The 23,594-nt window shown below is 41.4% G+C and overlaps 2 protein-coding genes across 4 annotated transcripts in view; one reads left to right on the forward strand and one right to left on the reverse strand.

Annotated features, from left to right (window-relative positions):
• The window catches only part of LOC102080465 (poliovirus receptor), a 23,629-nt gene extending 7,626 nt beyond the window's left edge, over positions 1 to 16,003 (reverse strand). Inside the window, exons 1-4 of one of the 2 annotated variants that reach the window (XM_005459998.4) lie at positions 15,695 to 16,003; positions 14,405 to 14,746; positions 13,988 to 14,290; positions 12,277 to 12,370 (exon numbers count right to left, since the gene is read on the reverse strand). In XM_005459998.4, coding sequence (XP_005460055.1) covers positions 12,277 to 12,370; positions 13,988 to 14,290; positions 14,405 to 14,746; positions 15,695 to 15,755 — 800 coding nt within the window. In that variant the 5' untranslated portion in view covers positions 15,756 to 16,003. Of the gene's footprint in view, positions 1 to 12,276; positions 12,371 to 13,987; positions 14,291 to 14,404; positions 14,747 to 14,956; positions 15,068 to 15,694 lie in introns of those variants that run through there. The other variant, XM_019352634.2, reaches the window with a different exon arrangement.
• Positions 1 to 23,594, forward strand: part of LOC102080371 (uncharacterized) — an 83,443-nt gene that overhangs the window by 27,774 nt on the left and 32,075 nt on the right. The window lies entirely within an intron of this gene.

Genomic DNA, 23,594 nt, shown 5'->3' on the forward strand with positions numbered 1-23,594 from the left:
CTTATTTTATTTTGAAGGTCTGTGTCCTGTGTCAGTGTAGTCAGCTTTGCTTCCTTTGTCTCGTTATGTCAGATTAGTGTCAGCTATTTCCACATGTGTTTCCACGTCCCCTAATCACCCTTGTGTGTATTTGTTCTGTGTGTTTCTGTTCATTCTTTGTCAGATCGTCTGTTGCTCCACGTCATGTTTCCAGGATTTTTCCATGTTCAAGGTTTTGTTCTTTGTTCAGCAGTTAATTTTCCCAGTTTAGTTCTAGTTAGGTTCTTTCCTGTGTGCCTCTGCCTTTTGTTTTTGTACTTCTTTTTAATCAGCCATATTAAGCGGCTCGCTTTTTGTTAATATTCAAGTTTTCTTCCACGTTCTTTGTGTCTGCATTTTTGCGTCCTCTTTGCAATTCATACAGTGTGCTGCCAGATACTGAGACAGCAGGTCACCAACTGCCTTAGGTGGACACAAAAGAAAAAAAAATAGCAGTGTTGTTGATGAAAACGAGTAATAATAATATGAAGAGGGTTTTGTGTTTCTTAGCCTGGAACAACTACAATCTCACTTTCTGGTTTTTAAGAAAGGAGAATTCAAAACCAGAGGGGGATATGTGCTGCCTCAAGAGTAATGAGAATGATAGCAGTGGTGGTATATGATCCATATGTCTAAGTGTGTCAAATGGGGGAAACGGACCTGGATCAATCTCCACACATGCAGCGGTTGAAGGAAAACAATAGGTTAACATCATTAGAAACACCCTGGCAGAATTTTGGCTGAATTGTTTTACAGCTTTACTTCCATGTGTTCCTTATCCTGAAAAGCAAACTCCAAGAATGCTAACTTCTCCCTGAGGACAAGAAGTGCAGTTCCAGAAGTAACAGCATGAACATCAACAGTTGACAGCAGATCAAGAGATAACAGCAGTGTCCTGAGCAGGTCCAGCAGCAGCAATATGTGCAGAACGGCATCAGTAAGGAGAAAACACCATCATCATTACTGGATGGATGGAGATGCGTTTCCAACAAGCTGCAACTTCACAGTGCGTGAATGGACCTTGAGAAGACTGTCTGAGTTTGACATTTGCCATGTTTGGAGTGACATGGCAATGTTTGAGTTGGACCCCCTGAGGGGGAACAAGCTCTGTGCATGCTGAAACAGATACTGACAGGAGCATCAGTTCTAGGGCTTCCAGATTATAACAAGCCTTTTGTTCAGACTGTTGACTGTAAAGGGCATTTTATGACGTCCATGTTGGCGCAAAAGTGTGGAGGTAGAATGAAGCCAGTAGCTTATTATTCTAAGAGGCTGGATTCAGTACCTCCCTGTGTGCAATCTGTGTGTGCAGCTGCTGAAGCCGTAAAGTGTTCTTGTGAAATTGTTTGTGTGGAGCATGCAACACTTTTACAGGACCTGTTAAAAGCAGTCTTACTGCCCAGTGAAGTTACGGTTTGTAAATGTGCAGCACATACCCGTGGCACTGACCCCATTATACTAGGCAACGCCTTTGCAGATAAAATTGCAAAGGAAGCGGCCCTTGGAACACATGGGGTTCATATTCTGGCGTCTCAGGAGCAAACTATGCCCATTACACATGATGTGTTAGCAGACATGCAGTCACACTCACCTCCAGCTGAGAAGCAACTATGGCTCACTAAAGGAGCAAGCCTGAGAGGTGATGTTTACTATCTTTGTGATAAACCTATATTGACTACTTATATAGGACTGCTGCAATTTTGAGCCATGGGCTCTGCCATGTCTCCACAGCCGGGATCGTGGCAGCAGTCGAACGGCAGTTTTTCACACTGGGATTCAATGCTTATTCAAAACATTTTTGTAAAGCATGTTTAATATGTTGTAAACATAATGCTCAGGGGAACCTCAGACCTAGAAGAGGAAGGTTTCCCAGACCCAGCTACCCATTTGAAGTAATCCATATGGATTTCATTGAGTTGTCTAACTGTAACACCTACAGGTACTGCCTGGTAATTGTGTGCCCGTTCTCAAAGTGGGTTGAAATTGTCCCCACTAAGAAAGCAGATGCTATTTCAGTGGCTAAGGCAATATGCAAAAATGTGATCCCAGAGAATGGGATCCCCCAGACTATTTACAGTGACAATGGTCCTCATTTTGTGAATGAAGTAATTGAGAAAATGTCACAACATCTGGGGATAACACTGAAAAACCACTGCTCATACCACCCACAAAGTGCAGGGCTGGTTGAAAGAACTAATGGCACAGTAAAGCTGAGACTCAGGAAAACAATGGAGGAAACAGGCAGAACATGGGTAGACTGCATTGAGCTGGTGAAAATGTATATGAGAATTACGCCGACTGATAATGGTCTAATGCCTTTTGAAATAATATATGGCAGGCCATTTAGAGTACCAGTGTTTTGTACTGATAATGATAAAGCAGAAGAAGAAAACACACTAGCAGACTGGATGATTAAAATGCTGAAAAGCAAAGAAGTCATGAGTGCAAATAATCTGCCAGATGATTCTGTTTCTGTACAGGAAGAACGTCTGAAGCCAGGAGACTGGGTGCTGATAAAGGTCATAAAGAGGAAGTGCTGGTCGAAGCCACGGTGGGATGGACCGTACCAGGCTCTGCTGACAACACCAACAGCTGTGAAAATCGCAGAACGACCCACCTGGATACACCAAAGCCACTGCAAAAAGGTGACACACATCCAGGCCAGCTCGGAGTAAGTGGCAGGAAGACCGGGTACAAAGGGGGGGGAAGCCTCCAGGGCCCCTCGTCTCAATCCGGTGAAGAAAACAGCTGAGCCACAGGTACTCATCAGAATGGCTGGAAAAGTGTTGTCTACCCTGCTGGGTGTAATGGCTTTGATGTCGTCATGGTCAGCAGTGGAGTCCCTGTATGTCCGAGGAAACCACACCCAATACCCTCATGGCTATTCTACAAACTTTTGGTGGCAGTTTATGAATACAACTGCTCACTTGAACAATAGGACGGACTGCTATGTGTGTGCTCATATGCCGTTGTCCGCATATACATCTGGATTGTGGCCGTACAGCATAACAGAGGACAGAAGTTGATGTCTGTTAGGCTTAGCAACTCATCCTGGCTACAGAGTCCTCTGGTCCAAGGCCAACTATAGTACACCTCTGAACATCACCTGGAGTAAGTCGCCACTTCTGAACGTGAATTGTTCTGGGCAAACTGACTTATTGGCCTGGCCTCAAGTGTCAGACCCGCTGCCAGACATAATATTGCTGAACAAGCTGAACACAGCTCAACTACCGTTGTGTGTGATGAACAATGGAACACTGTCAGTGGGGGAGCTGCCGCTTCACTTATGTGGATACATATACACCTACTGCCCTCCAGAGAATGAGAGCAGGTGTATGAAATGTTTGACCAGTGCGAAGTGTGCTGAGAACTTGACGTTGAGGAGGACTGAATGCAAGTTCAACCTGGCTTACAGAATACCAGTAAAAGCAAAGAGCCAGAAGTGGACAGGCTGTGCAAGGACAGTGCCGAGCAGTAAAGGAACAAGAGTGTTGGCTGATTGGTACTTCCTGTGTGGACATAAAGCCTATCTATCACTCCCTGAGGGATGGGGAGAATTATGTACCTTGGTGAAGTTATCGGATCATGTCTTCTTCATGGACAGAGTTGAACATCACCCTAGCAACCGACGGAAGCGTGAGGTGGATATAGCCTCACCAAACTCTTTTGGAGTGACAGTAGACACTGGAGTGCCACGGGAATTCCGCATTTGGGGTGGAGGAGCTAAGTTCTTCCAAAGTCTGATCCCAAACATCGGAGTTGCAGAGGTGCGGGATCACGTGGAGATCAACCGGTATGCCCTACTGCGACACATTAATCTCACTAAGAAGCTGGGAACAGCCTTAGCAGAGGAGCAAAAGGCCATCAGAACGATGGTTCTGCAGAACAGGCTGACCCTGAACTTGATAACAGCATCACAAGGAGGAGTGTGTAAGCTGATTGGAGAGACATGTTGTACGTTTATCCCGGATGGATACACGACTGGAGGAGACATCTATGAAGCACTGCAGAACTTAACTGCTCTGCAGAAATATGTGGCCACACATCAGGAGGAGACGCGTCACAAGGCTGGATAGCCTGGTTAACATCTGGACCATGGTGGAATATGTTCTTAAAGTTTTTGACTCCCATTCTCCCAAGGTATTCTTTGTTCACATGTATACCTATGTAAGCCGTAATATGTTAATGACCTTATGCATATTCAAGTAACCACAATAAAAGGAGTGCTATGGGCAACCTGGCTGAGAGTCTGACGGAGGTCAAGTGGGTGGAACGACACTTGGCTCCAGGCAGGCCTCCCTCATGCATGAGTACTACAAAGAACTTTGCCTACTTGTGTCTTGTTTTTGCTGTGTAGCAAATTGTCCTGAACGTTCCAGCGAATAGGTTTATGCTATAAACCTATCAGCAGTTGAGTGCAATACAAAAAATAACAGTGATCATTTATATTTTTTGGAACAGTATACAAGAGGCCATGCAAAGGAATTGGTGAGAAGCTGTCAACAAATGAACTCAGATCGTGGTTATTGGAAGGCAAAATCACTGTTAAAGGAGCACTATGGTGATGAACAGAAGGTCGCAGCTGCATATCTGGACAAGGCACTTTCATGGCCGTCGATTAAAACAGAGGAAGTAAAAGCTCTTCAGAACTACAGTTTGTTCCTCAGGGGATGCTGTAATGCAATGGAGGAGGTGCAGCATCTGAGTGATTTGGACATGCCTTCTAATATGGTGAACATTATTAAAAAATTGCCGTATAAATTAGAGATGGACCGATCCGATATTACGTATCGGTATCGGTCCGATACTGACCTAAATTACTGGATCGGATATCGGCGAAAAATAAAAAATGTAATCCGATCCATTAAATATCAAAAAAGCATCTCAGAAAACTTGCAACACGGCGTAACTCGGCTCATAACCGTAGCACGTTGCAGCAGTATGCGTCATGTGATAGAGCGGCTGTGTGTATTTGTAGCCTTGCTACCAAACCAGCATTTCATCTCCGAGGAAGTTATCCCAGAGAGAAGTAAAGCAAGTGTGTAAGTTCATCTCTGAATGTTTGTAAAGCGTTCCCATGTTAAGCTTAACAACTGATATATGGAGCGACTGCCTCTCTCTCTCCCTCACCTTCCTGCCGCTACTTCAATCGTGAAACTGATCAATGATCAGCTGATCGGCTTTTCTGTCGCAAGTCCGTCTCTCTTCTTTGTTTTTGGCCCACTTCTCACCAGAAAGAGGAAACCAGCGGCTGAACAACAGCAGCACGTTTAAGCTTGATAAGCTGTTGTTAGAATTTATTTAATATTACTTTCTACACCAGGATCCTTTTCTACGTAGCTGACAGCTGGTAACTGTGCAGGGGCGGATCTAACAAAGTGCAGCCAGGGGGGCCGATAGGGCATGAACAGGGAAAAGGGGGCACAAAGACATACTTTTCTTTCTTATTCTCATTTAAAATATGTAGGTTTTAATAAATAATTATCTGAATCTTACACCCAAAGTTTTAATCTGATGTAAAATGTATAGAAGTCCATTACTATATATAGTAACTCTTAAGTCTATATACCCTAGTAAGCTATAGTACTTTTTCCTTTGGGAAGGTACTGTCTGTGAATTCTGCAATTCTGTTGAAGAAAGATGTTGAATCTATTTAATTATTCTTGAAAAATAATTTAATTCTGTGCATTTTTTTTCACCCTGCATCAAATTAAAGTTGATTACATCGATTAAGCATCATGAGGTGGAGGGTGGGGGGTGGTTCCCTATTTTTTTTTTTTTTTGCTGGGAGTTTGCAACCCTATTAGTTAGGTTGCTTAATATTTCTGCGAAGTACTCTTTAAAATACCAGAATAGGGAGGATGGAGTAGGTTTAAGTTTATTAGATTGATCAGTGTTGCTGAACTATGAAATATTTTGGGTGCAGTGTATTTTTTACATACAGGTATAACAGAATAGCTTTAGTGTTGTTGTTTATTTAAACTTGAGTATGAACTTATACAAAATGCAGCAAGATATTAAAAAAAACAGTTTTATTGATTAAAAAAAACACAATATCGGATTCATATCGGTATCGGCAGATATCCAAATTTATGATATCGTATCAGTATCGGACATAAAAAAGTGGTATCGTGCCATCTCTAGTATAAATTTAGGGACAGATGGAGAAGCCATGTTTGTGACCTGCAAGAAAGGCATAAAAGAAGAGCTAAATTTATGGATATTGCAGACTTTTTGGAGAAGCAAATAAGAATATTAACTGATCCTGTATTCGGTAATATTCAAGATTCTCCGCTTTCTTTACCAACTAAAGGAATGAGTAAACCCAAGTATCAAGGCAGACTTGGAAATAAAGGAACAAGCTTTGCCACCACCATGCAAGTTGTGGAGAGTACACCTAAGCCTGCGGAAATGGAAATGAAAAATAATCAGGTTGGAAGGAACGTCTGTATTTGTTGTGGAGGAAGACACATGTTGGACGTATGTGCACAGTTGGGAAAAATGGCTCACAGGGCTCTAGACTAACTTTTTGACATGGGCGCACCGGTACGCCTAACTTTAAAAATTTAGGCGTACCGGCACAAAAGTTAGGCGCACTCAAATTTTTCAACCGCATCGCTTAACACCACAGTTTTACATGTGCACTTTCTTTGGGGGGGGGGGAAGTCCATACAGACAATATTCATTTCTAAATTATTAACTAACAAACTTGTGCTTAAATTGCTTTGTCAATATTGTAGAAAATGTTAAACTTAATCATTATCTTGGCTCCTCTGACGACCTGTTTGCTGCTGCCTGCTGCTGAAAGGCAGTGGGGAGAGGGGACACTTGGGCAGTGCATTTATTGCAGCATATAATGTGTTTTCTGGATACACTGCTGTTTTTTCAGCATTCAAAGATTGATGACACCGTGTCAGAGCTGGCTATGAATTTCAGACGGATCAGGCCTTAACTTAACAAAAAAGTTATCAATAGTTCTTTTCATCTTTTCTTATTACCCACAGCTACATCCACTTCTGTCGGGCCTAGGCTGCTCACTAGGGCTGGGTATCATCACTGATTTCTATAATCCATTCGATTCCGGTTCTCAAAGTCCTGATTCGATTCAATTTAGCCTCAGACAGTCAGAAATATTATAATTCTGATCATTTATCAGTACTGATACACATGAGACTTCATCAGAATTGTGAACATCACAGCAGATGCCTTTGTGTGAAAGTAACTGAGAATAAAACACAGAAAAACATGAAGGAGATTTTTCCTGGTCTGGCGTTTTATAGCAGATAACCTTAAAAATATTCTGCAATTTTGCATAATTTTAAGAAGTTTAAATTTCTTCAGTATTGAACAGCAGAAATTAGGCTTTCTTGTCCGAGGTCATTTAAGTGAAAAAAAGAAAAAGAAAAGAAAAAGACAGCGGCCGACAGCGCTGTAAACAACGGTAGACTGATGGGTAATAAGCGAATGAATAATGCAGAAAACAGAGATTTGAGACGGGAAACTGTTCTTGAAGTACAGAGAGAGAGAGGGAGCTGTGCATGAAATGTGATTTTTATCGTGGTGGAAGCAAAACAGCAAAAGTAAGAGGGAATTCATGACGACATTGATCACATGTGAAGCGTAGTTTGCTGCTTCTTTTGCTGCTGGCTTGGCGAATTTTGGTTGGAGAGACAAAACCTGCAGCTCAGAATCTAGCGCAAAAAAGACGGAAACACAGCGCGGACCCGACGCATCAGAATCGCTGAGCTCCGACAGCGTGTCCGTGTACGGGCCGTGGGGTGAGAAAGCCGAGAAAGACAAAGCTGATTCTGATGCGTCGGGTCCGCTGTGTGTTTACATCTTTGTGTGGAATCAAGCTACTCACCTCTCTCTTCCACCTGCACTTTCAACTGGACCATGGCCAATAAGAGAGGTCCCGCCCCTGACTATCTCTGATTGGTTTAGTCCACGATAGGGGCATAATGTGTGTCTGTTGTTGACCACACGGAGAGTTGCAGAGATTTCTTTTTTTTTTTTGTTACCCGAAAATATTTGGTCGCACCGGTGCGACCAAATATTTTTTTTTTGTCACACCACTGAAAACTTTGGTTGCATTTGCGACCAAATTGGTCGCACTCTAGAGCCCTGGCTCATGAGAAGAAGATAACCTTCTTAAAGGAAAATGGCATCTGTTTTGGCTGCTTGTGTATAGGACACATCAGTAAAGATTGCCGTAAGAGGATTTCCTGTTCCAAATGCAGCCGGAAACATCCCACCATCCTGCACAAAGAAAGTACACCCTCTGAAAAGACCGACAGGAACATGCAGCCGCATGTGAGCACATTGGTGTCGAGTGGTCTTACAGGGGCTGGAGACCAGGACTGTAAACTCCCCATTGTACCTGTCCAAGTAAAGTCAAAGAAAGGAAGCAATATTATTACAACATATGCTTTTTTGGACCAAGGGAGCACAGCAGTTTTCTGCACTGAGAGTCTGATGCGCAGACTACACCTTGAGGGAAGGAAAGGAAACATCCTCCTGAGAACCATGGGCCAGGAAAGAATTGTGAGCAGCAACACTTTATCAGGACTGGAGGTTGCCGCTCTTTGTGGGGACGAATTTCTGGAGCTGCCAAAAGTGTACACACAGGAGTCCATGCCTGTACATAAAGGAAATATTACAACACCAGGAGATATAAAAGGATGGTCACATTTAAAACACATGAACTTGCCTCAAATCAATGCAGGAATTGAACTTCTGATCGGAACAAATATTCCCAAAGCCTTGGAACCTCTGGAAGTGGTGTGTAGTGTTGATGGAGGACCATATGCCGTAAGGACAAGGCTTGGCTGGACCATCAATGGGCCACTTTCAGGAAACTGTGAAGCTACATGTGATCAGAAGCATCCAACAAGTTACAGTCAACAGAATTTCTGTTGTCACGCTGGAGGAGCTTTGGCAGCAACAGTTCAAAATTGACTTTCCTGAGAGCAAAGTTGATGAACAGGTTGGATTGTCAAGAGAGGATAAGAGATTTCTGGAAATAGTGACTAACTCTGCCAAATATGTGGGTGGTCATATCCAGATAGCATTACCTTTTCGGAATGCCAGTATCAGTATGCCAAACAATAAGAAAGTCATTCAACAATGTCTGCGCTTTCTAAAAAAGAGATTTGAGAGAGACACAGTGTTTCATACTGAGTACAAAGTCTTCATGAATGAGCTCATGGCTAAAGGTTATGCTGAAAAGGTCCCGGAAGAGGAGATCGATCGCGATGATGGCAAGCTGTGGTATATACCACACCATGGTGTTTACCATCCGACCAAGAAGAAACTCGGAGTTGTGTTTGACTGTGGAGTGAGTTATCATGGAACATCTTTAAACTCCCAACTCTTACAAGGACCTGATCTTACAAGCTCTTTAATAGGAGTGATCACAAGATTTAGGAAAGAGCCAGTTGTAATTATAGGAGATATCGAATCCATGTTCCATCAAGTCATGGTTCCAGCTGAAGATAAAGATCTATTGAGATTTCTCTGGTGGCCTAAAGGTGATCTGGAACAACCAACATCTGAATACAGGATGAATGTACATCTCTTCGGGGCAACTTCATCACCAAGTTGCACCAATTTTGCACTCAGAAAGTGTGCGGATGACTTTGGACATCTCTACAGTGAGGAAGCTGTGAAGAAGTTGTTGCACTGTTTTTATGTGGACGATTGTCTTGTGTCCGTTGGAACTGATGAGGAAGCAGTGTTAATGTACCAAGAGTTGGTTTCTTTGTGTGCCAAAGGAGGATTTCTGCTCAAAAAGTGGATTACCAACAAGCCTGGGGTGCTGGAGGCCATTCCTGAAAGTCACAGAGCAACAGGCATGAAAGAGTTGAACATGGAATTGGATTCCTCAATGACTGAGCGAGTTTTGGGTGTGGAGTGGTGCATAAAATCAGACTCCTTTAAGTTCAAGATTGTGCTCAAGGACAGACCACTCACCAGAAGAGGAATCCTTTCAATTGTTAGTTCTATCTATGATCCTCTTGGAATGCTAAGTCCTGTGGTCTTAACTGCTAAGAAAATCCTAAGAGATCTATGCAAGGAAGGAATCGGCTGGGACGATAATGTACCAGAGCTGTTTTCCAAAACATGGTTAACATGGCTCCAGCAGCTCCAGCTATTGAGTTAGTTTGAAGTGGGTCGATGTCTGAAACCTGATGGATTTGGAGAAATCACGAGTGCTCAGTTGCACCATTTCTGTGATGCCAGTGAGGATGGGTATGGAACAGTGACCTATCTGGTGATTGAAAACATCACTGTTAGCAATTTCAGTAAAAATTAATAAATACTTTATAAAGAAAGATGTCCTTCTATTGTAACTACAACATATCCTTATACCACTGAGAGCACTAGCCTTCCACTCCTAGGTGCTTACCACCCGTAGGAGGCACCATAGCTATCGGGTGCAATCTGTATTGGATGGTAGTTGAGGATGAAGGCTTTGGATGCTGTTGGGCACTTGATTGACACACCTCTGCAATGTTTGGTGGACATCTAGGGCAATACATCTGGGTGGCAGACTGTGGTAGTAGTTCCCTTTTTAAAAAGTGGATCCAGAGTCTGTGCCCCAGTTACAGGGGAATAACATTCATCAGCCTCCACGGGAATGTCTATATTATGGTACTGAATGTCCATCTGTTAGTTGAACCTCGGGTTCAGGAAGAACAATACAGTCTTTGTCATGGTCATGGAATACACTCACCAATTAATCGTGTCCCTCATGGCTGTCTGTTGTGACCCAGGAATTTGATATATCTGGTCCATCATTATGTTTCCATTGTTATTTGGTCCTTGCACAACTTTAGTAAGAGGTGGTCCATTTTGCTAGTACTAAATCAGATCTGTTCCGAATGGGTGTTGTACTTTGCCAAGGCTGCTTTTTTCACTGATTTTGTTTTTGTTTTCATAGAGCTAATTTCTAGGAGTATCCAAGTAGCAGAAGGTCTTCTCTTTGGTGGCTTTGGGATCTTTTTTCTGGTTTTTGTGGATGATGAGGATATGTTCGCATCACCAGGTGGTGGCCCCCTAACAGTGGCCGCTAACAGTGGGATGGTTGGCAGCTGAGTGTGAAGTAGCAGGACACAGAATTTGTTCCTCAAAATCTGATGCTATGGTTCTCAGTTGGAAAACAGTGAAGTGGCCACTCCAGGTCAGGGGCGAGTTGCTCCTCCAAGTAAAGGAGTTTAAGTGTCTTGAGGTCTTGGTTACAAGTGATAGGAGAGTTGAGCAAGAGATTAAGAGATGGGCTTGGGCCATGAGAAGACTACAACAGTATGTCACTAAACTCTGACTAGTAGATGACTCACCATGGCATCAGCACATTTGTCTTTTAGCAAGATGAGCCATGTAGATTGCTCATATCACTTTACGCAACACCCAACTCTGTACTTTTTCTCCATGCAGGTAGTGATTCTGCTCTTTCACGTCGGTTAGTATGTTCACAGCAAAAGCTAAATCCCAAACCCAATCTGTGTAACTCAGCTCAGAAAAATCGTCAGTTTTCTCAAGTAGCTCCAAAATGAGAAAATCTCTTGTTTGAGCTCCCACAACATAAACAGTGTTCATTGGAGTGGTAAACCTTTAATGTGACTCTAGCATGCTGTCTGTGCAGATAATTATATAGTCTAGGCTGTGCTAGCAAGGTGTGGTTTGCACTTTACCACTGCACTCTGCTCCTTTTGTGCAATAAAAAAAAAAAGAATTATCCATGTCTTCACTCTTCAAAGGCTGTAGACTGCTCTAGCATTTTCCTCTACCCTTCATACCAATTAAGATCAGCTGATTGCAGCAAAGTGCTCATGAAGAAAAGGTATGCTTGATGTTTGTTTTTCCCTTCCTATCCACCATCATTCACATAACTGAAGAACCTTTGTAACACATAATTGTAATGCAAGTAACGACATATTGGTAACTAATGAGATTATTGAATTTAGTATAGAATTTAGTAACATGCTCTATTACTGTATAACTAAAAATGTAATGTCATTCCAGTAAAGCGTTACTTTGGAACACGTTTCACAGAATACTGCTACATAATGTGATATGGCCTGAAATACAACACTTCTTTATCTCTCTCAGGGCTTTTTTTAGGTGCCAGACAACATAAATCAAACTCTCAGGGTGCAGTTTAAATTATTTTCGAACCACATCTTGCAACACAGTATAATTAAGATGAACTAAAAAAAAACGTTGAGTACTGAAATGTTCCAGCGCAAACTAATTTACCTGTTCCAGTCATATTTAGCTTCTGGATTGGCTGCTCCCAAACACTCAAATGTGTCCTCTGAAATCTGTCTGATGTTCACTTCTGTGGGAGAGACTGCAAAAACAGAAAACAAGAAAAGTTTTAATCCTGAAATAAGGAAATACAAACGATGTCACAGTAATGTTTCACACATGTTTGAATCCTAACATGTCAGATAAAGTCATACATTTTGGTGAATTTTTGCTATTTTTCAAGGTCATTTGGGGAAACATTTTTTTTCTTGTTGCATTCTCACACTGCTACTGATTTATGTTACTTTGTGTTAGGTTTTTGTAATGTTGATTGTCATTTATGCTTAGGAATATTTAACAATATATGCTTAGAGGTGTATAATCGATTGTGTAGTGATAGGATGTGTGATCTTTAGTAGGCTGTAAAAGGCTTTGTGTGCATTCCAGAGCTCTCTGACTTTCACACCCACATTTTAGGAGCATGGGAGAGGTCGTACCTTGTCTTATTGTTTTATGGTAGGATAAACGTGTTTTAGTCTAAGTGCCTTTTGTTTAGATGGACGGCTTTGGGGAGTCTTCCTGGGGTCTAATTTTGACCCCAGACACACACACACACACACACACGGTATTCTTTGTTCACATGTATACCTATGTTAGATGTCATATGTTAATGAACCTATGCATATTCATGTAATCACAATAAAAGAACAGTGTTACGGGAGAGCGGACGAGAGCAACTGGGGTCAAGCGAAGGAACGGCGTTTGTCCGGTTCTCTCCCGTGCACGTGAAACATAAAGAACTTCGCCTACTTCGTGTCTTGCTTGCTGTGTAATTAAATTGTCTTCAACGTTCCAGCGAATAGGTTCAAGCTACAAACCTATCACTTTGCACTTTATACACACAAAGACCACAGTGGATACCAGAAATGAGTAGTTATGTCTGTAAAATGCATGGTTGGCTGGTGCACTGGAGTGCAGGGTCATGCTCTCTCTCTGATCTCTTTCAAAATAGCTTAAATTATTTTTCTCTTATGGTTTGACCCAACAAACCTCTTCTTCATTATCAGTTCATCCTTGTGAGAGCAACTTTTTCATTTAAATTTTTCCCCACTTCCAAAAATACAGCTGGAATGTCTATTTCTGCATGATGTTACTTGTCTTTGACAGCTGAAAGTGAGAGTTGAGTCACATCATTAAGTCAAAGGCAAGAATGTGGTAACAATGCCCTTTGTCAGTCATAGCCTCTAGGGAAAGTCACGAGATCAGAGATGAAGTGGCAAGAAAAAAAAATCCTGAAGAAGAACAACTTTAAATATTTAATGCTTTCTGTTGCAGAAAGTATGTAACAAAAAACAATCCAGAGTATTATAAAAAGCATTGAATGTTCAGACTTTGCTTTTTTAGCATTAAATTTGTACATAGCCAGATAACACAGATTAAACAGTGAAGAGAAATTATCCAAAATGTTTTTGCAGACTTTCTGTAGTTTAGTAATTAAACCCTGTCGCTGAGTTCAATGCTGGGCGGTGTGTCTGCATGCCTTTTTAAAAAGCAAAATTGCACAACATGACATTCAGATCATAATTCTGACTTGTCTTGTATGACAGCTGTCATACAAAATAGTTTTAAACAAAAGATCTGATCAAATCTTTAAAATTCTTAAATGAATAGTGACACAAAAGAAGACAAAAAATAAACTACATGAGCAGCTGATACTCACAGTAGACCTGTATGGTGAAGGGCAGACTTATTTCTTTAGTCAGGGAGTCACCGCTGATGTCACACCGGACCTGGCGACCATTAATCTCTCTCGTAGGTACACCAAACAATGAGCTGACTGTGGTAGTTGTACCGTTGTCATACTGGGTGGAATTTGTTGTCATCCGCACTTTGTCTGCAAATGTACCAGTGAGCCACCTCACCTCTGCAGGAGGCTTCGATCCAGCAGCCGTGCAGGTAGCAAATAAAACCTCTTCTTTGCCCAAAGTGGGAAGATTGTCCTTGATGCTTGTGATAGGAGGCACTAGGAGAGTTACAGCACACAAGTAAGTCCACATGCATGCAAAATGGTGAAAATAACTGTTTCACACACAAACACAGATAATATTCTAAATAAAAGTTGTTTTTTCTTCCATACCAAAAACTTTTAGAGGTATCTCAGTCTTCTGAGTTCCACTGGGAAACAAGGTGAAGATGCACGTGTAGCTGCCTTCATCCTTCAGGGCAACATTGGATAACTGGAGAGTTCCATTTTTGTCATTAAAATTCCCGATATATTTAAATCGATCATCACGTCCATTGACAAACCGTGGTTCTTCATTTGGCCTGACAGTGATAAAATTGTCATTACTGGGTTTTTCTCTCATTCTCCTCTGCCAGGTAATCTGTGTCAAGTCTTCCGTGGTGTCAGTGAGTTTGCAAGGTAAGACAGCTGTATCTCCTTGAACCACTGTCACGCTTCCACCAATCACCTGGAGAGCTGTAAAGTGAATGGAGTAGTATTAATGATGGGAACTGAAAAAGTAGAAACATCAGAGTGCCCAATAAGATTTACAGGATTAAACACTAAAGTATAAGTTAACTTGTATGTGGTCTCCTGATTTTTTTTATTTTATTTTATGAGGCATAACGCATTAACCATAGAATGTGGAAGAGCACTTGATGGTATTTATGACATACTCAACCTCACATTGTATACATGGACAATCAAAAGTATCCATCCATCCATCCATCCATTCATCTTCTTCCGCACTTCACCCTTTTCTGGCTGAAAATGCCAGACGCCATCGGATGTGAGCATTTGTAGTGTTGTGTTGTGTGATCAAACTGCATATTTCAGAGTGGCCTTTAATTGTGGGCAGTCTAAGGCACACCTCTGCAATATTAATGCTGTCTAATCAGCACCTCGACATGCCACACCTGTGAAGTGGGATGGATTATCTTGGCAAAGGAGAAGTTCTCACTAACACAGATTTAGACAGATCTGTGAACAATATTTGATAGTAATGGGTCTTTTGTGTATGTAGAAAATGTTTCAGATCTTTAAGTTCAGCTCATGAAAAATGGGAGCAAAAACAAAAGTGTTGCGTTTATATCTTTGTTCAGTGTATATGCCAGATCTCTCTCTCTCTCTCTCTCCCTCTCTCACACTCACACACACACACACACACACACACACATTCTGAATACACCTTTGTAGATTCGTGCACAGGGCTTGCACTCACACGTCTCTTCTTTTTACACCGTTACATTATGTAAACTGGCAAACGCACAGGCAAATGCTCCAGACGTGCACACGTGCACTGAGATTGACAGATACATGCACGCACATATTGTTTCTTCAAATATTGGCTCCATATTTCTTGGCGTTAGCCCTTTGATCTATGACTGTATGCATGCGTGAATACAGAAAAAACTTCCTACATACCGTCGCTGCCCAGCAGCACAGACAGCAGCGCCAGGCAAGGTGCCACAAAGACACGACGCATTTCAATTATTCCCGTAATAAATGCGCCTGAAAACACAAACAAGTCCACCCATTCGCTCTTCTTTCTCCTAGGAGCAGCGACCCAGCGACATGGTTGAGTTCAGTTAACAAGTTAGTTCAGTTAACAAGTTAGCAACACGTTTCTTAAGTGATGGAGGAGCGAAACAGCGAACGCAACAACGGAACAGCGTTACTCAGGATTACTGGAGGTGGCGTCAGGGAAGAGGTTTAAAAAGAGGAGCTTCATGTGTTAGTGGAAGGTGGAGTCAGGAAGGAGCAGGTTTAAAAAGGATAAAAAAAAAAAAGCTCCTTACATATTTTGAGAACCCAAGTAAAAGAAAAGTACTTGGGTTGCAAATACGTGGTCCTTTACACTTTATTTCGTTTGGACAGACTTAAGAACTTTATTTTCAAATCTTTTCTTTTTTTTCCATCCCAGAAGTTTTTGCTTGAGGATCATTCCTCTTTGATTTTACTTTTTGATCGCTTCATATTACGGTACAGTTTTGTTAAACACGTGGTCATAAAAGCTTTATGATGGCTGTCAGTGGGATCAACATAAAGATTCAATTAAGAGTTGAAACAAATGGTTACCGTGAGTCAGTGAGGAAGATTTTCAACCACCTTAAAGCTACTGAAGAAAAAAAATAACAGGCTAAGTCTGTTAAAGCATCCTCAAACACACCACTCGGTTAACAAGTGTTTAATTTGAACAAGAATACAAGAAACAGAAACTGATCGTTCCTCAAAAAGCAGTAAAGAGGGCAGTTACTTTGGGATTACACCTGTCCAGATCCAAAGTGTTGAAGTTCACTTGAAAAAGCCACGAGAAGCATCCAAATACGTTTTTACACAGTTTTCAGTGTCTTTAAAGTAACTGAGCAATTTTAAAAATAAGGATTGTGTTTAATATCAGGATGAAAATCATTTTCAGTCAGTTACTGGATGAAGTTTAGAACCAATTCTTGACTCAAGTCAGAAATCACCAAACGCTGTAGTCTATATCAAATATTTTGCCCTTTGAGAGAAGAACACATGATAACTTTTTACATACATAATGTTGCTCGACCTAAAACAGGTAAAATTGTTTAAAAAATAGAATTTAGTAGTTAGTAGTTGATGTAACATATTTGTGTCATATTTTGATTTTCATTTTGAATGGTATCAAAGTTTCGACATATTTAGAACTGTTAGTCATTTGAACTTTGCGCAAGCTCCTCCGGCTCCACCCTCCCTGTTGCTTAAAAAGTACGTCTTTGTTTGGGATCCTTGAACCTTTTAGTTTTAATTACTTTGGATTAACAGACTTGACAGGTTTGTTTTTACAACTTTCCCATTGAATCCATCATAGAATTTTTGCTTGTGAATAATTCCTCTTTGGTTGCACGTTTTTACTGTACAGACTTTCCATTATTTTATTTGTTTTGTTTGGGGAGGGGTTCAAATTACAGTAAAACACAATCATATATTTGCTTTACCAAATCTACAAAGAGATCCAGCAATATCTGTGTGTGAATGAGCTTACGGCCATACCACCCTGAGCCCGCCCGATCTCGTCTCTCGTCTGATCTTTCATTTCATTAAACATTTCCCATCACTCATCATGACTCATTCAGATGAAAATATACTGATCCAGACTAAATAAATAAAATAAAGAGACCACTGATTAGTGTGTAACACAAAGTCAGTAAAATTTCAGACCTTTCAATCTGTTAGGAAGTATGAACCATTGTTAATCCACTTCACCTGCTTTGGTTAAAATGTAGGTGGCAACAGGTGCACCGGAGAGAAAACACAATGACCCCCAACCAGACAATGGGTTTACAAGCTTTACAGACCATTCCTCTCTCCTTATCCCTCCTGACTGAGTTTATTTTTGTAGTTTTCCTTTTCACTCGTGTCCTTTTCTCTACTGGTAGCATGAGATGAATCATACTCCTGATGAGATGTGGGTGGTGTCCTTTAAACTGCTACCAGAATGAGATCAGGGCATCAGTGAGTGTCGGGCAGTATGTGGTGCCATTTGGTGGTGTCAAATGCACAGATTCATACCGTTTAAGAGGTTCTCAATTCAAAGGATGTCTAGGGAAGGTTAGGGCACATTAATAAGTATTTTTGTCACTCAGGAATTGCCTGTTGCCTAACCCAGGGCCCACTGTAGCATAAGGCCTGACAAAGGATATTATGGTTCATGCGTCAGTAGCAGACCTACCAATTCTGGTGTTCTCAGCTAAATGACAATCAAGCTGCGGGTCTGTGAGCAGAAAAAAAGAGGCACAATCTGAATGTGGTTTTAAATAAAGGTTCTAGAGTCTGTAGTCAGTGTGTCATATTGCTATTATCATATCTATAAAGAATGCAATTACAGTATATAGTATCTAGATAGTATGTAGTGTAGTATCTACTTTTAAAAACTGAGGAAAGAAGAACTGTTACTCAGGTGAACTTCGTCTTCAGCTGCTTCCTCTTTCTTGCTTTAACAAAATCTTTGCTTGGGTTTCTTGAACCATTTTGCAATGTTGACAACTAACATTCTTTTAAAAGATAATATACATTACAAATAACCAATTAAAACTAACAAAGTTATCAATTTTGCACTATATTATATATGGTATAACAAAAACTGTCACTAAACTGGCTATTTAAACTCACTGCATGCAGTGCTATTCCAGTGTGAACCAATTATGCTCAATTTACACCGTGCATTCAAACCTTCCTCAAAGGTGCAAAAATAAGCCAGATGAACTTGATATGACTATAAAAAGAAACTTTGACAGGCTAGGACAAGTAGTGGTCTTCTAACCTTTCATTTGGGAATTGCTGGAATACCTCCATAGGGAGAGTCATTCATTTTAAGAGGGGGACACTAGATTTTCAGGTTTTTATTTATTTTCTTTGATAAAGGTCCACAGAAAAGAAAACAGAATAACATCAGAATGACACAACACCAGAAAAAGGTCAAATACATAGAATAGATTACTCAAACAGATGACTCAGACAGTATTTAAACACCATGCAATGCCTGTCTCTAAAACATTCAAAAACTCATGTACTGACAAGATCTGAGGTAGAAAAACAGGTGAGACAAATTTCATATTTGAAAAGAACTACAAGCTAAGGCATGTACTTAGCTTCAAGCAGTTGAACTGGTCGTATTACATTGAGAGGCGCATCACTCATCCGTTCATTAACAAAAAAAAATCGAACAATTTAAAAAAAATTTGGACAAACTGCACAGCTAAATTCAAGCTGACCTCACCTGATTCGACATGCACATAGAGCTGACTGCGTTTTCTTCCATATCTGTTAGATGCTTCACACTGATAGGTCAGAGATCCAACTCAGCAGTTGTAGCTTTGCACCCTGTGACAGCAGACTGCAGCAAAGACTGACCAGATCTGGAAAAATATGAACGAGGCTCAATATGAAATCTAGAGAGAGGGCAGGAAAAATGTGATTTATGCCAAAATTCAAATGGATTTCAGTTGTTACTTCTTACTGATAGTTGATAGTCTTTTTAATCTCTCACATGAAGTTTGAATTCTTAAACATCACCTAAACACCTGTGTAATGTTTAATTAGCACATTTTAGTTTAAAGTAAGGCTTTGTATGACTACTTTGTGTTTAGAGCCCAGATAACTTTGTTTATTGCTATTATTACCAGGAAATTTCACATTTGTTTCTGTGTGATCTTATGTGTGAAGTCATATTAATCTGAAATGACAGCATCTTTAAAAATGATGGAAATCTAATTCAGGGGTATGTGGTAATTCAGTGTGCTGCATTGTATTTTCAGTCACATGTACAAGGAAAATGTATTACGATTACAACATTTTCTAGTTATTATAATCACTGAGAAACACAAAAAGAATCTGCTGAATATTTAATAAAGATGTTTTATAGAAAGCGATTTAGGCCTGATTTCATAGCGGTAAATCAGGCAAATCAGGCAAGTCAACTGGAGTTGTCAACTTGTCCTCACATATAGGATGTGGAAAGACTCCCTCAAAGTCAGTGTTAAACAAAATGAGTGTTTGGCTAACATATCCTCAGCAATGTGTTTTGTGTATTTTGGGAGGAGGGATACAGAATACTGTGATGTGTTGCTGATTGCCAGGTGTTCAAATATTTATGTTCAGCAGTGCTATACAAATAAATTCTTTAAAAATCATAAAATGTGATATCCTGAATTGTTTTTAAAATCCTGTCTCTCACAGTAGGAATGCACCTACAATGTGAATTTCAGAACCCTCCATGATTTCTAAGTGGGAGAACTTGCAAAATCACAGGGTGTTCAAATACTTATTGGCCTCAATAAGCATTACTATTGGGTTACTTATTTTGTACTGAGTCCAAAATAAACTCCCACACTAAGAGATTTATGTTTGTTTTTATATTCCTGCAATATTAAAAAGGATTGCTGGTTCTGCAGCATTCAACCACAAACAACTAAAATTGTTGACTGAATAAAAATACTTTTGTATTTTGATTTAATTTTAATATAATTTTTTTTTTAACATCTTAAGTGAGTAGTGCAAAGAAAAGTATGTTGGCAAAGGTGTTTACAGAATTTTGATAGTGTGTGTTTTTTGTTAAAAATACTGACGTGGGATTTTGTAGGATTTCTGAAAGTATAACGATTACTTTTATAAACAAACGTATTTCACCATTATGTCTGTGAAGGTTCTCAGTCATCCAGGTCATCGTAGTCAAAGGAGTTTGCAAAGAAAATCATTGACCGCCTCAAATATCACCGCCTTTATCCAGGGGATGCCATACCCTGCATTTATGGACTTCCTAAGATCCACAAGGAAGGGGTCCCACTCAGACACATAGTCAGTAGCATAAACTCAGCCACTTATAACATTGCGAAACACCTTGCTACCATCCTTGCACGTCTCGTGGGGAACACCCCACACCACATCAAGAACTCCACCGACTTCACCGACAAGGTCCAGAAACTTACCCTGGATCCAGATGAAACCATGGTGTCCTTTGATGTAGTCTCTCTTCACTTGCATACCCACCACGGAAGCAGTGGAGACTGTCAGAAAACGACTACAAGAAGACAGCTCCTTGGAAGACAGGACCAACTTCACACCCGATCAGATCTGCACACTTTTAGACCTCTGCCTTACCACAACATACTTCAAATACAATGAAGGCTTCTACAGACAAAAACATGGCTGTGCCATGGGCTCCCCTGTGTCACCTATTGTAGCCAACCTTTACATGGAGGAAGTGGAAAGAAAGGCTCTTGGCTCTTTCAAAGGAGGAGTACCCAGCCACTGGTACAGATATGTAGATGACACCTGGGTCAAAATCAAGACACAAGAAGTGGAATCCTTCACTGCGCACATTAATGCTGTGGATAAAAACATCAAGTTCACCAGGGAAGACACGAAGGATAACTGTTTGCCCTTCCTGGACTGCGCGGTGCACATTGAAGAGAATGGCAACCTCAACATTGAAGTTTACCGGAAGCCCACACACACGGACCAGTACCTCCTCTTTGACTCCCATCACCCTCTGGAACACAAACTTGGAGTAATTAGGACCCTACACCACCGGGCAGAACATGTTCCCTCCAAGCCTGAAGGGAAAAAGAAGGAACACACACACATGTAAAGGAAGCACTGAAAACATGTGGTTATCCTAACTGGGCGTTCATAAAGTCAGCAAAGAGGCACAGAAAAGAAGATCAGACACCAGCGAGGGAGGATAAGAAAGACAGACACAACAACATTGTCATCCCCTATGTAGCCGGTGTATCAGAGAAACTCAGGAGAGTTTTCTCCAAGCACGACATCCCAGTGTACTTCAGACCCAGCAAAACACTCAGACAGAAACTGGTTCACCCGAAAGACAAAACTCCAAAACACAGACTGAACAACGTGGTGTATGCGGTGCAGTGCAGCGAGGAATGCCCAGACCTCTACATTGGAGAGACCAAACAGCCACTTCACAAGCGTATGGCACAACATAGAAGAGCCACTTCCACAGGACAAGACTCAGCAGTCCACCTGCATCTTAAGGATAAAGGTCACTCTTTTGAGGATGCCAATGTTCACATATTGGACAGAGAGGACAGATGGTTTGAAAGAGGAGTGAAAGAGGCCATCTATGTCCACTGTTAGCGACCATCTTTGAACAGAGGCGGTGGTTTACGACACCAACTGTCTGCCATCTATAATCCAGTTTTGAGTTCCCTCCCCAGACGCCTTAACGCCCACTCACATCCTGGGCCATCTGACCTCAGGAATTCACATGACAAGGTGGGGCCAGGTTTCACAATGAGCTCAACCGAAACCCTGGCTGATTAGGTCCCACACCCGCTTTCACACCTTGGCGCATGTGATTAGAGGATCACCAGGGGGTCCTTTGTCCCTCATTGGGGGGATACTCCCACTGGGTTTAAATCTGGGACTCTCGGCCATTTGACCTTAGAACTGAAGAAGCTTCTCGGATGAGAGGTGAAACGTCTTCAAGCAACTTAAAGAAGTCCAGACGCTTTTCTTTGCAAACTCCTTTGAGTATTTCACCATTAGATAAAAAAAAATAATTTGTCTCATGGTTGGATAAGACTGAGTAAAGTGCACTGTGATTGCCTGAGGAAGTTATGATGTCTTAAGTTCAGTAGTGTCACCTTGTGGCTGAGTTTAATCCTGGGCATGCCTGTGGACAGTGGCGGTCCTAGCCTGTTTGGCGCCCTGGGCGAACACTCCCTCCAGTTCACAGATTCACTTTGTCTGGGGTGTATTTCTGAGACTTCACACAACCAAGGATTCAAATCATGAATACATAATAGCCTGGATTTGCAACATTATAAATGAAATGTGCTCTATTTGGAAGCAGTAGGTCTGCCTCCCCTTTCGACGGGTTATGTGTGAGACTTTAAATCATCAAACTGTAAATTTTAAATTGTCATTGATCCCTTTACCCCTAGTCCAAAAGCGTATATTTATTTTCTTACTCTTCTTATATTTATTGTTTGTTTACTTGCACTGCTGTAACTGGAGCCTCGTCGTCTCGTCTCTCTATATGCTGGACTGTATGTAGCGGAGATGACAATAAAGTTTACTTTGACTTCAGCAGCGAGCAGGCGCACCGAGGGCTCTCGCGCTCAGTTTTCGTGTACAGAATTTCGAAAAAACATCGGTGCAAATTATAAGTCTGTATCATGATGTCTGGTGTTTTCGTGTTTGTTGGTTTGTTTTTATTTTGTTTTATTTTGCGAGTTGGTTATTAGATGCTGCTCCAGTCAGCCAGAGAATCCCCCCGCCGCCCCGCCCTCTCCTCTCTGCGCCGCAAGCAGCAGGCGCACCTCGCAAACGGAGGGCGCCCTTACTCCCAGCAAATGGGCGATAGAAAACCGATCGATACCTATTCCATTCCCAATATGCGCTGGCTGCCGTAGGGGCAGCATGAGTATGAGTATTTTTTTTTTATTTTTTTTTGCCGATGCCCGTGATGCCGCCCCCATCACAATGCCGCCCCGGGCAACCACCCGTGTCGCCCGTATCTAAAACCGCTACTGCCTGTGGATCCAGTTACTGTTTATATCTTTCACAGATACGCCAAACAGAGAGCTGACTGTGGTATCATACTGTTGTCATACTGGATGGAGTTTGTTGTTGTCCTCACTTTGTCTCCCAAAAGTGAGCCACCTCATCTCTGCAGGAGGCTTCAATCCAGAAGCCGTGCAGGTAACAAATAACATCTCTTCTGTGCTGAAAGTGGGAAGATTGTCCCTCACTCTTGTGAAAGGAGGTACTAGGAGAGGTACAGCACTAAAATAGATTAACATGCAAGCAAGATGGTGGAAGTAACCCACATAGC

Source organism: Oreochromis niloticus, linkage group LG16 (genome assembly GCF_001858045.2).
Source record: "Oreochromis niloticus isolate F11D_XX linkage group LG16, O_niloticus_UMD_NMBU, whole genome shotgun sequence".
Taxonomy (NCBI): domain Eukaryota; kingdom Metazoa; phylum Chordata; class Actinopteri; order Cichliformes; family Cichlidae; genus Oreochromis; species Oreochromis niloticus.